General features: G+C 32.4%; 1 protein-coding gene across 1 annotated transcript in view; it reads right to left on the reverse strand.

Moving 5' to 3' along the window:
* The window catches only part of GABRA6 (gamma-aminobutyric acid type A receptor subunit alpha6), a 51880-nt gene that overhangs the window by 23392 nt on the left and 10390 nt on the right, over positions 1–18098 (reverse strand). Inside the window, exon 8 of the mRNA XM_044661728.1 lies at positions 16342–16589. Within this exon, the coding sequence (XP_044517663.1) occupies positions 16342–16589 (248 nt within the window). The remainder of the gene's footprint in view (positions 1–16341; positions 16590–18098) is intronic.

Here is an 18098-nt window from a genome sequence, read left to right on the forward strand (position 1 = left end):
CAGAATCTCTTCAGCTCAGTAGCGCAATTTTCAAGGGGGATTCTTTAACAGATACTTTTGTTAATCTTCATTTTGAGAGCTTTGGTCTTGCCTTTTGGAATTAGTATGTTGACAACATTCTCAGGGAATTGCCTTCCCTCAAACCCTACCCTAACAAACGTTTATCAATAATAGATCTTGTGAATCAGGAGCCTATCCAGATCATCAGGTGGTTCTGGCTTGTACTTGTAGCATCTTTGCTTCTTCACCAAAACCCATTGAATGAAAAATAAAAAGCAGCCATTCACTAACAAAAAAAAAAAAAAATCTAAACAACCAAGATTAGAAGGGAAACAACAAATTAGGAAGAAAATGTAAAGCAAGTTTCTCTGACAATGGCTTAATCCCTTGAATAAATAGAAAAATATCTTAAACTTATCTGAATACAATACAACAAATTGTGCTATATGTTGTAATAGAATACTGTTGTGCCATTAGAAATGATGAATTGGGGAGTGGGGCAGCCGGTTGGCTCAGTGGATTGAGTCAGGCCTAGAGACAGGAGGTCCTAGGTTCAAATCCGGCCTAGGACACTTCCCAGCTGTGTGGCCCTGGGCAAGTCACTTGATCCCCATTGCCCACCCTTACCACTCTTCCACCAAGGAGCCACTACACAGAAGTAAAGGGTTTAAAAAAATGATGAATAGGATTAATTGAGAAAAATCTATAAATAATTATATAGACTGATGCAAAGTGAAGTGTGTAGAATCAGGAGAATATAGTAACAGTAATATAATACAATGATCAGCTATAAAGGACTAAACTATTACCAGCCAAAGCAAGTTTCCAACATATCCATAGGGATCCCATGACTAAAAATGCTATACACAGCCAAAGAAGAAACTGTTGGAGTCTAATTGCAGATCAGAGTATGCCAGCTTCCACTATTTCTTTTATGAGTTATTATTATTATTATTATTATTATTGTATATGAGGTATGTATCTTCTGTAATGGCAGGAGCAGTACAGAAATATTTATTGCATTAAAGCACTGGCATAATATCTTTGAGATTATTTACTATCATGGGTAGCAAGAAGGGCAGAAGAGAATCTGAATTATAAAATATCAGAAAATAATTGTTAAAAATTGTTTCTATAAGTACTTGAAAAAATTTGAATCTTTCTCCAGTTGATAAATGGTCAAATGATATGAACATACATTTTTTTCCCGATTTAAAAATCAAAATATCTCTAGTCATAGAAAAAAATTCTCCATATCTTATTGATTAAACAAAGCAATTTAAAGTAACTGAGATACTACCTCATATGGAGCAGATTTGTTAGTTCTGACAGTAAAGGAAAAAGATAAATTTTGGAGAGAATATGAGAAATTTGGGACACAAGCACTGATGGAAGAGTTCTGAACTTATCCAACCATTCTGGAGAGCAATTTGGAATTATACTCAAAGGCTTATAAAACTGTGCATACCCTTTGACCTCTCTCCCTTCCTTCCTTCCTTCCTTCTTTCCTTCTTTCCTTCCTTTCTGTCTTCCTTCCTTCCTTGCTTGCTTCCTTCCTTCTTTCCTTCTCCTTCAACTTGCTAGTTATTTGACCTTTGGTTAATAAAGATCTGTGTACGTGAACCCCCAAAGAAAAAAAATATATAATAGCTTTCTAAAATGGAAAGAGAAGTCAATTTCTAAACCATTCTTCTATGTTTCAAATTAGGATCTACCTTCTAAAATACAAAGGAAGACGCTTCAGTCAGTGTTAAAATGGGCTTCTGTCAGAGTGCAGATGAGGGCCCAGCTTGAGACTATCACTGTTTAGAGGAGAATGAACACCCACGGTTTTGAGTTTGCAGAGGGCACACCTGCCACTGAGTGCCATCCTGCCATTTATATTTTTAGAAAATATTTGTTTTTGAGTAATGCCATATTTAAAAAGGCATCCTGCACAAAACTGACCATTATGACTAATATCCCTCAGGGGAAGAAATGGGGCACTTTATGGATGTTTAAAGGGACTTTTTTAAAGTTTTTCTATTCATAGAGAAAACATTACTCAGAAATATGTAGCAATTCCTTAGGCTTAAGAGTTTAAGAGAAAAAGACACTACAGATGCAACCCTCATTAACGGGGCCATCTTTAGAATTTATTTGGCAAGACATTTTGCACTGTATCTTCAAAAATAAACGATCTCAGTTCAAGACATCATATTTTACTTCTGCTACATATATGGCCTTAATAAAATCACATTTACTATCTAACTCTTAGTTTTCTTACCTTTAAAGTGAGGAGAGCGGACTATATATATACATATTATATGTCTATATACATATATACTACGTACACATGTACATTATATACTTGCATGCATAAATACACACAAAACTGTAAAACAATAGATTATTGATCCCCATTCACAAATGAAAAGGTTGAGACCAAGAGTTAGAGGGACTTTTGTTCAAGGTTGAAAAGATTACTTGAGTCTGACAGAACTAAGACTTAAAGCCATATTATCATCTAGCAAGTCATATGCTCTCTATTACTGTACCAGAAAATAGAATCATTTTTTTCAAAATACTGTGAAACAAATCAAATAGTATTTTTAAGGAAATGTAGTTCTGTTAATTTCAAGTTACTCTATTAATTGCTTACTCAGTTGATGCTTAATAAATGTTAAGGATTATGATACAGTCTATAAATAGACATGGACAAGTAAAATGAGAAAAGTTAATGAATAAGTTAACAATTCATCAAAAGTCCATGTCATGTGATTTTTACATTCTGAATATAAAATTCCTGATTCAGTTTCTTAGAAAATTTAATTATTAAGAATCATGTGTATCACATTCAATATTTCCCAATTGATGCAGTAATTTTAAGACTTCACTATTATTAGGTAGCATACGCTCATAGGAGTGGCTGTTTTTAATAGTTCATTAATAAAGTAATGTGCAGTGATAAGACCATTGAACATTTACATGATCTGGAGGCTTAAATCTAACATCTGTTCCTTCATATTTAGATGATCTTAGACAAATACACTGCCCTCTCTACATCTTGGTGTTCTTATCTGTACAATGGAAATAATAATATTTGCACATGTAACCTCACAGGTTTCTTGTGGATGAGAAGATGATAATGTAGTCAAGAGTGAATTGAAGTCTTTGCTGATTTGAAGGACTATTGGTGTGAGATAGTTCATATACTTTCTGATACAGTTGATTTATTGGATATTTTATTGAAATACTTTTATTCTCCTTTTTTTCCCTCTTTTGTTACAAGAGATGGCTACCTAGGATGGGCTGAATGTGATGTTAAAAAAATATCACAGAAAATTTCAAAAATAGCAGTGCTTAATAATTCAAGTTATTATATTACTGAAGGCATACCAAATACTTTGAGCCATCTTTATTATCTCAAAATATTATCTCAAGAAGTATGATGCATTTGTAATTATTTAAGAAAATACTGCTATAGAGTGCATTCAATATGTTTAGATCTTTAAGAAAAAGTTAATTTCTTATTAATCTTTGCTTTTAAATTGAAGGAACATTAAAGAAAATAATAAACACAATTGATTCAATGTTATAACAATTCTATGGGTTCAAAGTGATTCTTAGGCATACCAAGTTATACATATAGTCATACTTATTTAATGACCTGTTGATCTGGACAAGAATAATATGAACTAATTCTTCTCCCTTTCCCTTCTAATCCATCCTATGAAATTTCTAGGTTAACCTTTTATCACTTCCCTGGTCATAATACTTTCCTACTCAAAGACTTTAAGTAGGCTCCCTAAAATATTTATCCTGTCATTCAAAGCATGACATTATAGCTATGAATTATCTCCAATTATGGCCTCTTCAGCTTAGTCTCTTAATACCTCTACTTTATTCACCTCATTCTCCAAATAAACTAGACTGTTCATAATTTCTGTAGCAAGCCCTTCACCTTACTAACTTTGTTGTCTTTGTTGATAATAATTCACTTTCTCCCATCCGTCCATACCTCTGCTTATTCAGTTCTTACCCATATTTTAAGACCCAAACCAAATTCCATCTTCCAAAGACATTTCTGTACTTGTGCCCTTGATTTCAACCAGTTTCTCTTTCAGGAGTTTGTTTTCATTAATTCTTCTCCACTCGCTCTCTTATTTTCAGTTTCTCTTTATCTATTGGCTCCTTCCTAATTACTTATAAACAGCTAAAAATTCCCATTTAAAAATACTTGATATTTCCAATTCCTCAAGATATCTTATATCTTCCATTCAAATCCCTAGAGAGTGGATTTAAGGAGAAAATTTACTTTCATTAGCCTCCATGCCATTGTTTCCCACTCAATCTCAGTCCGCTATAATTTAACTTCTTAACCTTTTCATAGCTTTTTGACACTGTTCATCTCTACCTATCCCTGAATATTAGATCATCAATGATTTATTTTAAATGGAGCTATCATTCATTCTTAAATTATTTTGTTTCAAGATCATCTATATCCCAAACCCTAAGAATGTGTGTATCTCCTGAATCCATCCCAGATCCTTTTAACCTCTCTCTTTATGTCCTCCCAAATGAAGCAATACTATTTCTATACTGATGTCTCCCAAATCTACATATTTAACAGGAAAAGCTCTTCAGAGCTCCACTCTTACATTACCAACTACTTGCTGGGCAATCTCACAGTGGATGTCTCATAGACACTCCAGATTCAACAGTTTAATGGTGAAACACATTATCTTCCTTCTATAATTGCTTCTTTTCCCAACTCCCCTAAACACGGAAGATGTAAAATTCCAGCAATTCCAGTTCATAAATTTGGTGTCATCCTCAACTTTTCACTCCTTCTGATCTTCCATAATCAATGGATTAAATGTAGTCTTGCTAGTTATTCTGCTATAAACGTTATATCTGTCTCCTTTCTACTCACATGGCCACCACTTTCAGTTCAGTCCCTCATCTCTTATTTTGAATTTTGGATGAAACTTCTAAATGTTTTCTCTGCCTCAAGTATCTCTTCTCTCTAGTTCATCCTACATTTCACTACAAAAATGATCTTCCTAAAGTGCAGTTCATACTATGTCACGTTCTTATTTAATAAATTCCAGTGGCTTGCTGTTACCTCAAGGATCAAACAGAGAATCCCATTTGACTTTGAAAGACTTCATAGCTTGACTACTTCCAGCATTTCTATTCTTTTTACAACTTACTTTTTCCTTTCCTCTATGTATCATGTGACCCAGCAACATATGCCTCCTTTCTGTTCTTCACACAAAATACCCTCTCTCTTGACTTCAAGAATTTTCCCTTCAAGTCCTCCATGTCTGGAATAATTTCTCTCTGAAGGTATCTCCTGTCTTCCTTGGTTCCCTTCAAGTCTAAAGTAAAATTCTACCTTCTTTAAGAAGCCATTCCTTGTCCCTAACTAATACTAATACTTTTCCTTCATGACTCATTATTTATACATAGATTTTAGCCTTTTATCTCTTTATTAAACGGTGAACTCCTTGAGCTTAAGAACTAGTTTTTTTCCCCTTTCTTAATGACCTAAGCACTAAGCATAGCCTCCTGGTCCATAATAGTAAAGTCAAATTAAGTCCAATATTAGATTTGGCAGCTAATATTAGTAGATGATTAATAGATTCTTATTAACTAGATTTGTCACAAAAAATATTCCTAAAGCATAATCATGACTTCATTCAAGAAGTTTCAATGGCTCCCAATTCAGTGGTTCTCAGCCAAAAGACAAACCTCTGTGGCATTTTAACCCTTGACAACTTGGTTCCAACACATCTCTCTACACTCATTTCCCATTATTCCCACATATACTGTACACTACCGTCAAACTGGCCTGTAAGCAAGCTATTCTGAAATATTCTGTCTCTTGCTTTCATACCTTTTGCTAGACTATTCCTCATACCTACAGTACCTTTCCTCTTGATTCCCCTTTGGCTCAATTTGCATTTTTCCTTTCATACAAGCCTGTTTTTTTTATTATCATGTATTTTGCATTTCTCTATTTGTATGGAAGTTGTTTTCCCCAAGTAGATTTTAACTGAAGGGAATTTTTTTCTTTCTTTTCTTGCAGGTGTAAAAGGGAATATTTTTGTCCCCAGCATCTGGCACCACTTCTCACATTACTTACTGAATTAAATTGAATTCAATTCAATAAATCTTTATTAAGCACCTACAATATACTAGCCATTGTGTTAAGTGTTGGGGATACAAAAAAGAAGCAAAAGATTGTCCTTGCCCTTAAGGAGCTTTTAATCTAATTTAATTAAATGAAATAAGAGAACCGATCATAGCTTGATAGATCAGAGATTTTTGAGTTTAATAGAGGCTTTTATCTTACTAAGTTTAGTTCTCTCATTACAGAGATAAAAAGCATGAAGCACAAAATTTTAATGACTTGTAAAAATTTACACAGGCACTGAATGCCAGAGTTGAGATTCAATTCTGAAATCTGAATCAGTGTGCCAAAGAAAACAAGAAAACTTATGACTAGGACCTGGACCAAAGCCACAGGGAATCCTGGAAAACTGGGGATGAAAAAATCCTCTCTGTCAAAATTCTTTTAAAGCAGAAAGATATTTAACATAGCCTAGAATGTTCCTCTTTAAGATATTCTTTCTGTTATGAACTTTAACAAAGTGCAAAGGATACTTTAATGATCATTTTCAAGCACAAGTCATTGATAAAAATGACATCCTCTGAACTAAACCCATTTTAAGCATTGGAAAGGCATGCTCTCATATTTAGAATTGACAAGGACATGAAACATCCAAGTGCTTAATGCCAGCTAAATTTCATAATATCAGTTTATTTTTCCAACAGCAAACCTATCAAGTGTTGTTGTTTAGAGGATACTAGTCATTTTTAAAGAAATGTCATGATATTTGGGGGAGTAGAGAATCAGTTTCAGTTTATAATATATCCCTTGTGCTATTTAAAATATAAACAATTACTTTTTCTCATGCATTTTGATAAAACAAATCATGAGGGTTTTCAGTGAACAAATAAAGGATAAATGTTCTATTAAAAAATCTCAGCTCATTTCTTGTTATTCTAAGGGTGGCTCTCTTCCTTAAAATTTGATTTAACCTTTTAGAAACAAAACTTTTTTTTTCTCCATTAAAAAAAATCTTGAAATGGAATAGGACTCTGAAATGCTTCCATTTTTTTCCCAAAGGGAAAGGTTATTCATTTAAAACCAACCAACAAACAAACAAAACAGAATCATAGGATGCCAGAACAGGAAATGACCTTTAGAAATCATTTAGTCCAATCATCTCATTATATAGATAATGTCACTGATGCCAGAAAAAAGGAGAGTGAATTACTTTCATATGCTTTGAAAGTCATTTTCATTAACTTCATTAATAATAATAATAACTCCCAATAAAGTGCAACTATGTCATGATGGGGTGTCAGTGTAAGTGTGTAAATGGAAAATTAGGAGAATGTGAAATGTATGACAGGAATTTTAGTTGTGATGAACCATTACACTGGAGTTAAAGACCATTGAGGAACTTTAAAACAAATGGCTTCTTGAGCTATAGCAATGCCACTAGTTGAGGTGGCCCCCTGATTAATGTGATACAACTGCACCTAAATTATATTATAAAAAACATAGCTATAGTGTCAATATTTGGCAGGCTGTTGCTATACAAAGTTGTAACCATGATCAACTTGACACTAAGGAGAATGGAGTAAGTTCTGAGAAGTTATGTTTTACACAGCCACAAGGTACATGATTAACCACAAGAAGTAAAAAATGACAATACTGCAACTACTGGAAGTGCTTCAGTTCAAATGATTTTGATTACCAATGTATGCAAATGATGAGTGCTCATGAAAAGAGATGAAGACATGAATATTTTATTTTTTCTACAAACTCTGTGATACTATGTAACCAATACTACATATTAACAAAATTAAGAAAAAATCTATTTGTTTATAGGCAAGGGCTTCATATAGATATTTTGCCACTACAACCTTCAGCACCAGTTTACACAATAAAATATTGTGTCCATATTGGGGACCTGAGTTAATCATAAGAAATAATTTTAAGGGGGAGCTAGGAGTCTTAGTGGATAGAATCCCAGATCTGGATATAAGCGGTCTTGGGTTATAATTTGGCCTCAGACATTTTCTAGCTTTGTGATCCTAATCAGTGGCTTAGCTCTTACCAGTCTTTTGCCTTGGCACCAATACTTAATATTGATTCTAAGAGAGAAGGTAAGGTTTTAAAATTTAAAAAAAAATAACAATTCTTCTTTCTAGTTAAGAAGAAATAGGAGATAAAATTGAGGAGTTACTAAAATCTAGAGTGAAAAGAACGTAAGGTCGTTTAAGAACATAATTTCTTTGAAAACATGGTAGAATGAACTAGAACTGAGGAAGACCAGAGTTGAAATCTAACCTCAAGACTGTGTAGTTTTAGGCAAGTCACTTACTCGCTGAAAAAAGTGGAAGAGTTAAATAAGATCAATTTTGGTTGGTTCAAATCCTACAAAGTATCATTAATATCTAGTAGAGATTTTTACCAGCTTCCTCTCATATATAAGACTTGTTCCTTCTTTTTTTAGCAGAGAGCACAATGCAATTGCTATCAAGAGAGCTTATAGCAGTAAACTCTCCAAATATATGCCAATTATATTCTCATGTACTTTATAAAAAATATTTTCAAAATGTATCACAAATCTATACTTATAAGAAAAAATGTATTAACTAAAGAGCAAAAAGACTATATGAAAATATCTCAGAAGCATAAACACAACGTATTCCCTCAAAAATTGTTCAGTAAGTTGCTTCAGAGTTCTGCAGCATTGTCTTTATTGACTACTGCCAACCTTTGGAAACGTATACATGGCTTGTTCATGTACTCCAGATAAATAAAATAAATCCATGTAGAAGGGGAACACAAGAGTATTTGATCTTTATTTCTAAAGTGACTATAATATAATGTACTAGAATATTTTCATGGTATAAAAGTGACAAGCAGGATACTTTTTTTAAAAAATCCTGGAAAGACTTACAATGTAAGTTTACAGTGTTACAGTAAGGTTACAGTTTTTTGGCCTACTGCCCCCTTTCCAGAAAAAATATTACTTAGCCCCCTGGAAATTAATTTTTTAAAAATTTTAGTAGCAAGTAATAGGAAAGATAAATGCACCTGTCGTCATCACTGCCTCCCTGGATCGCTGCAGCACCCACCAGGGGACGGTGGTGCCCACTTTGGGAATCACTGACTTACATGAATTAATGCAAAATGAAATGAGCAGAACCAGGAACACTGTATACAGTAATAGCAATATTGTATAATTATCAGTTGAAAATAATTTACTTATTCCTAGCAATATAATGCTCTTATATAATTGCAAAGAATTCATGATGAAAAATACTATACACCTCAAGATAAAGAACTGAGGGAATGAGATGGTAGATTGAAAGATATTTTTTAATTTTACTTTTCTTTGTTTTTTTTAAAATTTTTGATCTGTATTTTCTTACACATAACTAATATGAAAATAGATTTTACATGACTTCACAGGTGTAAACTAAAATAAATAGCTTGCCTTCCCAATGAAAGTGTAGACAAGGAAAGAATTTGGAACTCAAAAATGTTTTCAATGTTAAAAATTTACATATAATTAGAAAAATAAACTGGTAAGAAATAAATAAAAAACTGGACCCTACCCAAATAACTATTTAAATCAAAACTAACACAAACATGTCAAGAGTTATTGATATGAAATTTGACTTTTTTCAAGAAAACTTTAAGCCCATTATAGTTTTGCCTGGTATTAAATTCACTAAACTTTATCCTAAATAATACTGAATATCACTTCCAAGAGAAAAAATATATCAAACCACAACTTATTAATCACTTTCTGTACAGAGATTATATTAAGGGGCATGACTCCTCCCCTCCCAAAAAATACAAACAAAATCCATTTAGTGGCTCCTTAATTTAGAGGGAATCTTTTTCTGAGGGCTATCACAATGTCATAGAGACTCAATAAATATAAAACTCTAATGTAAACCAAAGAATAATAAAAGCAAAGGGACTTGATATTGAATTCAGCAATCAATTGAACCAATATGATACTTCAAAATAATCTGATCTCCTCCAGGCAAGAAGTGAATATAAAACTATCAAGAGAAAGCCATGTACCAACTAATTGTCAAAGTGGTTACAATGATGGGATTGAAAATTCATTTTCCTAAATTCAAATATGACCTCAGACACTTAACTAGTTATATAATACTTATGGATACTTAGTTTAACTCATTTGCCTCTGTTCCTCATTTGTAATATAAGCTTCAGAAGTAAATGACAAATTGTTCCAGTATCTTTGCCAAAAAAAACCCCAATAGTATCATAAGTTGAACACAACTGAATCAACTGAACAGCAACAACAACATTATGTATTAAGTGACTTATTGGTATCCTATAATCAAGTCAAAAAGGAAATAATATATATGTATATATACATATATTTGAAAGCAATTAATGCTTACTCAATGTGAGATTACACGATCACTGTTGAAATGATAAAATTGATTATCAGACATCTGGAAAGGTTCCTAAGAAAAATCTGTACAATACTAAGAAAATATAGTATCTAAATACCTACAACAACTGCAGAAAAGTTTAGACTTATTTGCTAAAAGGGAGAAAGAAGATCAATAGACATTCTTAGAGTACAAATTTTATAGGCCAAAAACTTGAAAAATAATTTTGGAACAACCAGATGACACTTCACTGAAGTACTCAAGGCTGACAAAAGTTACATACTATTAAATAAGCCAAACATAATCCAAAGTTGTTTACTTCTATGTGGAACCTATTAAATGGCTTCTAGAGTGGAATCAAAACATTTTCCAACAGAAAAAATCTATATAAATTCAGCCTACAATGTAGCAACAAAAAACTCATAAACAAAAGGCTAAGTAATATTGTGTCATTTATGGAACTAGAGAGACTTATTATGACAATTTTTTACCTGGCTATTGTCATCAGAAATTATAAAAGAGTCATTCTTAAGGAGTTTAGTCTTAAAATCAATGGAAATATTCAAAGTGACCCAACATAGCTATCTTTCATGAACTAAATGATGACAAATAACATCACAGATGCATGCCTTAAAATAGCCTAGATAATTCAACCAATAAATTATACTGCAATTAGAACATTATGACAGACATAACTGTTGCCCACTCTTACATAATATGATACTATTCCATAATAATTTAAGAACATCATTTTAATAGTTCTCACTATTTCATATATTCATAAACAAGTCTAATGGAATCAAAAAGCTTTAATTTATAAAGTCTGAGCATAGGAGATCAAAATATATGGAAAAAGACAAAGGTACATATCTTTCCCATCATAATAGACTCTTTCACAGATAAAAAATGCTATTTATAGTTAAATAAAATCACTAGGACATAAAGTCACGTAAGATTACAAAAGAAATTAATTATATTGAAAAACAATCAGTGTAGTTTCTATCTAGAACTTAAGCTCATATTCTAATGATTTTGTTCAATGATAGCAATTATTTTGTTTACCTTTGAAAGAGTCTAAAGAGCATTAAATATAAAACAAAACTTATAGTACAGTGATTTACCTTATGGCCATTGTTATCTGACAACCATTAAAAAAAGGTGAACAGATAATAAAAATTAATAACAATAACTGAAAGAGCACTTTAAGGTTTGTAAAACATTCTATATACTTCATCTCCTTTGATATTATTATTACAACACATAAATTACTACATTCATTTCATAGAGAAAGAAACTGAAGCTCAGTAAAGTTGTGACTTTCTCATAGGCAAAGATGAAGTAAATATCAGAAATTGGATTCAAAGTATACTCTTTCCTGTCTTTAATTCCAATATTCTATTGATTGGTTGTCATATTCTATTATATTTAGTAGCTCAAGTAAAGTGTGAGGGTTCTTGGCCTTGTAATTCTAACTTAGTGATTTACTATAATAACCATTTGCGGTTTTACAAAATAATTACCTTTTTTTGAGGGGGAGGTCAAAAAGAAGAGAATTAAAAATTGTGTCTATGTCTGAAATTATTTGTTATTTAAAAAGCTAATTTAGTCCAGGTGATTACAACTTCAATTTTTTTCTTTCTATCTTTAATAGCTTGAAACTGAACTAAGAGTGTCAATATAATTAATTTTCTTTTTAATTATATATACAAATGTATATATATAATATTTTTTCAAACATTTAAAAGCATTATTCTTAGAAAGGGTCGATAAGCTTCATTAAAGTACTAAAGAGGTTCAACACACACACACACACACACACACACACACACACACACACACACATTTTAAGTGCTCCAGCCTTACAGACTGATAAGCCCTGTTCTCTCATTTAACAGTTATGAGAAATGAAAGAGAGAGAGGTTATATGACTTGTACATGGTCACTCATAAATATTAAGCATCTGAGATAATATTTGAATCCAAGTCTTCTCAACTCCAGGGCTGGTATTCTATCTATTACTCCATGGTGCCTCATTTATTCATTCATAATTTTTATCTCTTTAAAGAATAGCAAAGTTCTATAATATGTTCCTTCTCTTTCTTTTTTCACATGACCTATTCAAGATATATGTATAAAGGATAAAATACTTTGAATAATTGCTGAATAGCAAGAAAATATGTAAAAATGTGAAATTATGTTGGCTAACTTAGAAATTATTGGATTTTGTATAAAACAACCCATTCTCAAAAATTAAATAGTTTGGAAAAATCCATTAGGGATGAAAACTTTATTTTGGTCTCTTAAATCATCTGTGCATAGTCTGGAAAGAGACATTCTTTAAAAGATTTTGTGTGATCATCTACATGAAATTCCCAAAAGCAATCACAGAATCAATGAAGCCTTTTGTAAATAATTTTACTCCTATTTAAAAGTCAGTAATGTAGTTTCCTAGAGTCATGTGGAAATTGTATAGAGCAAAGGCCTTTTTATTACATTGATTCATATTTTATCAGTAGTCAAACATTGTAATGTAATGTAATAGGGAGTCAAATATAAGAATTGCTTCTAAACCAACTCTTCTCATTGGTTTTGGTAAGTAACAACACAGGTAAAATAGAGTGTGGAAGGTAGTTGATTATGTTGAGATAATATTAAAAAAAAAGGAATTGGTAAGAAAGAGTGATGACTTGGGAGAAAGAGCAAAGGAGAGGAAAAATGGAGAAATTACATGAGAGGCACAGAAAGAAGAGTTTGTAAAGTGTAGAGGGGAGTGTCAGAGGGTGGACATTGCCTGAACCTCACTCAAATCTAAATTAGCTCCAAAAGATAAAACACACACACACACACACACACACACACACACACACACACACACAGCAAAACAGACTTAAGAGGAGAAATAAGATAAAAAGAAAGAAAAAGAGGAAGAAATGAAAAAATATGATGGAGAAAAATATACAACTAAGCATTCTATAATTATGAATGTGAATGAATGAACTGATGCATAAAATAAAGCAAATAGAAGAATGGATTGACAACCAAAATCTAACAATATGCTGTTTATAGGAAATACATTTGAAATGAAAAGATACATACTGAGTTAACGTAAGGGGACACAGTAGAAACTATTATACTTCAACTGAAGTTTAAAGAAAGGCAGGGAAAAAGCATCTCCCAAATGACAAATAAGGATATAAACAGATATAGATTTTCAAGTGAAGAAATTAAAACTATCTTTAGTCAGAAAAATGTTTCAAATCACTATTAATTAGATAAATGCAACTCTGAGGTGCCCCTCACACCAATCAGACTAGTAGATATGACAAAAGGAATGTGATCACTGTTGGAGGAGATGCAGAAAAATTGGGATACAAATCCATTGTTATTGGGCCTAGAAATGCTACACCTATTCTGAAGAACAATAGTCAAAGGGCCATAAAAATAAGCACACTCTTTGACTCGGCAATATAACTACTAGATCTGTATCCCAAAGATATCAAAGAAAAGGGAAAAATGACATACTTGTATAAAAATATTTGTAGCAGATCTTTTCTGTTGTAGCAAAGAATTGGAGGCTGAAGGAATGTCCTTGAATTGAATAGTTTGCCATATATGATTGCAATGGAATATTATTTGCCACAAGAAATGATCACCCAGCTAATTACACACACAAAAATCCCTAGAGACATATATATGATGAAAAGTGAAGTGAGCACAACAAGGAGAACTTTATATACAGTAACAATGATCAATAATGCACAATGATCAACTGTGAATGGCAACTGTTGTCAGCAATGCAGGGATCCAGTAAAATTCCAAGGGACTCAGAACAAAAAAGGTCATTGACTGCCATAGAGGAAACTGATGGAGTCTGAATGCATATTGAAGCATACCATTCTTCATTTTATTATCTCCATGATTTTTCTGTGGTATATGTGATATGTATCTCTTTTTATATTATAATAAACTTGGTAATATGTATTGTAGGATAACACATGGATGAACCTTACTATATTATCTGCTGTTCTGGAGATGGGGCAAAGGGTGAAATAGAGGGAGAGAACACTCTACAAAACTACAAATGTCAGGAAATGATTATTGAATATTGTGCTGACATGGAAACTGGAAAAAACTTTTAAAGGCAGGGGTAGCAAAAGCTTAAATAAACTTAATTTTAAAAGGATGAACAAGGAAAGTATATTTTGCTAAAAAGAAATAATATACAATGAAGAAATAGCAATATAAAACATATATGCACCAAACTGCATAGCATTCAATTCTTTTTTTTAAACCCTTACCTTCCGTCTTGGAGTCAATACTGTGTGTTGGCTCCAAGGCAGAAGAGTGGTAAGGGTAGGCAATGGGGGTCAAGTAATTTGCCCAGGGTCACACAGCTAGGAAGTGTCTGAGGCCAGATTTGAACCTAGGACCTCCTGAACATTCAATTCTTAAAGGAAATATTAAATGAGTTACAGGAGGAAATGGTAAAACTATACTATGGGTGAGAAATTCAACTTTCCCCTCTCCGAACTATAAAATAAATAAGAAAGAAGTCAGAAAGATGAATAAAATGCGAAAAAAATTAAATATGATTTCTAGATAAAACTGGGGATAGGAAATAATAGATCCTTTTGTCAGCTATACATGGCACCTTCATAAAATCTTCACATTAAAACATAAGAACTTCACAACCAAATGTAGAAAGCAGGAATATTAAATGAACCCTTTTCAGATCAAAATTAAATAAAATTATATTTAGTAAAAGGTGATTTGGAAACTAAACAATCTAGTCCTGAACAATGAGTGAACAAATCATAGAAACAGTAAATAATTCATTAAGAAGAATGTCAACAATGATAAATCATTCCAAAATTTGTGGGATACTGAAAAAGCACAACTTAGGGGAAATTGTTTTCTTGAAACCTTTATATCAGCAAAATAGAGAAAGAGCAGATTAATGTACTGAGCATGCAACTAAAAAAAAGGAAAGAACAAATTCAAAATCCCAAATTAGACATTAAAATGGAAATCTTTAAAAATTAAAGGAAATATTAAGATAATTTAAAGTTTAAAAAACACTGATTTAAATAAAAATAGGAGATGGTTTTATGAAACAAGCAATAAAATAAATAAACCATTGATTCATTTGATTTTAATAAAGAAAAAATACAATTTACCAGTATCAAAATTGAAAAATGAAATTTAAATTTAAAGGTTTTTAAATGATTTTTTTAAAAATTTATATGTAATTGAGATATAATTGAAATAATTCTAAAAAATATTTCAGTGTTCATCTAGATATTCCAAAAAACTAAAGTAAAAAAATCAGGATATTTTTATGAGTATGAACCAAATGTTTGTACTTTGACTACAATTTTGCTGTATTATGTGTAACCTAATTCTTATATTTTGTTCAATTTAACTTTCTGATATATACCCTCATTCCAGGTCAATCCGTGTTGGCTTCCTTCAGACTGTGAAGATTCAGTCTATTGAACATCACTTGTTTCCTTTAATCCTTTGTAGTTGTGTGTTGCCCTATTTAAAGGAAATATCTAAAGAAAGCCTAAGAACGTCCTTACAAGCCCATCAAGGAACCTAAAATCTGCCAGAAAAATGACAGAGGCAAAATAATTTTGGGAAAAGTAAAATATAGACTTGCTGCCAGGTTTTTCCTCTCTAAAACTGTAGAAGTTTGACTACAATGAAATGAAAAGAAAAGATTGGTGTTTTGCTCACCTCTAACCCTGCTTCAAGATAATACAAAAACTAGAATGCATTACTCTGCCTATCTCTTGCTTTGGAATGTATAATATTAGAAAAATAAAGCATTACCAAAACAATCTCATCCTCCACTGGGACAGTTGTCACTGAAGGTAGGGCTGTCCTGGACACCTTCTGCATTGCTCTCTGGTTCTGAAGGTTGGTAAAGTAGTTGACAGCTGCAAACTCAATAAGGGCAGAGAAGACAAAGGCAAAACACACAGCTATGAACCAATCCATGGCCGTTGCATAAGACACCTTTGGCAAAGAGTGTCGAGCACTTATACTTAAAGTGGTCATGGTTAAAACAGTGGTAATTCCTAAAAAAAAGAAAAAGAAAGAAATGTAAGTTTTTAGAATTGGAGATCCTATAATAAGATAAAATGAGATAATGCTAATGAAAAGCATGAAGGAAGTGCTATATCAATGAATGATATTAGCAGTTATAATGGTGTTTTAAAATGCTATGGTGGGGAGCAGCTGGGTAGCTCAGTGGATTGAGAGCCAGGCCTAGAAACGGGAGGTCCTAGGTTCAAATTGACCTCAGCCACTTCCTAGCTATGTGACCCTGGGCAAGTCACTTGACCCCCATTGCCTATCCTTACCACTCTTCTGCCTTGGAGCCAATACACAGTATTGACTCCAAGATGGAAGGTAAGGGTTTAAAAAAATTTTAAATTAAAAAAAATTTAAATGCTATGCTAGTTATTGATTAAATTGGCAATAATTGTAGAAATTTAAGAACAATTATGTCTTCCTTTAAGTCAATTATTGCTGAAATTTCCTGTGCTTTCTAATCAATATTTAGGAATAGTACCATTCTTAATTTCAAAGAAGAGCAGTGACATCACTGGTGATGTCTTGATTTGTCTGTCAGTTGGATTTTAATGAAGTAGAGTTGCACAAAGACATCAGCCTCATTCTTTCTTCTACAATGTCAAGACAAAAATCAGGATGACTAGTGGTAGCCTGTGATACACTGGATGCCCTTGGGCTCTTTGATGTCTAACAGGGCTCTAAACACTCTACAACGCTTGTTTCAGCCTCATTCAATGGCCAGCCATTGAGCTAGAGAAAGACTTCAGATGCTCAGAATAGGAAATCCCCCAACTCACCTGTAAGTAAACCTAGCCAAAACTCATATGCAGATATGGTTTTACCAAGCTGTGACCACTACACATGCTATACCTTCTCAGAGAAACAGGTGAGAGAGTTGTATAAAAGGTGGATGCCAAAGGTGGATGAAAAGCCATGAAAAGGCTCAGCAAGCCTTTGCATCAGAGAATCCTTCTCAAACACATTCCACAATCCCATACATAGAAGTACATAAAGGTAAAACTATGCCATTCCATTGGACGAGATATCCCTAAATTATTATTCATTGGTTTAAAGTAGCCTTGAAAATAATCATTTGATTTTCATTCATGATGACAAAGGCTCTATTCTAATATAGTTTAAAATATATTAATCACTTTTCTTAAACAACTCTGGGTAGTATGTGCTATTATTATCCCCATTTTACAAAGAAGGAAATTGAAGGAAAGATTAAGTGATTTGCCCTGGGTCACAAAGCTACAGTCTGAGGCTAGATTTGAACTAAGATATCCCTGATTTCAATTCTGGAGTTCTATTTACTACCCCACCTAGATGAAGTATACCTAATAGTGAAAATTTAAAAAGCAACAACAAAAATAACATTTATATGGTTCCTTATACTTTGCAAAGTGTTTTACATATATCTGATCCTTAAAACAAACAAGTGGAGTGTTATTATCCCTATTTTATAGAAAGGGAAACTGAAGCTGAGAAAAGATAATTGACTATTGGTC

This window comes from Gracilinanus agilis, chromosome 2 (assembly GCF_016433145.1).
Source record: "Gracilinanus agilis isolate LMUSP501 chromosome 2, AgileGrace, whole genome shotgun sequence".
Taxonomy (NCBI): Eukaryota; Metazoa; Chordata; class Mammalia; order Didelphimorphia; family Didelphidae; genus Gracilinanus; species Gracilinanus agilis.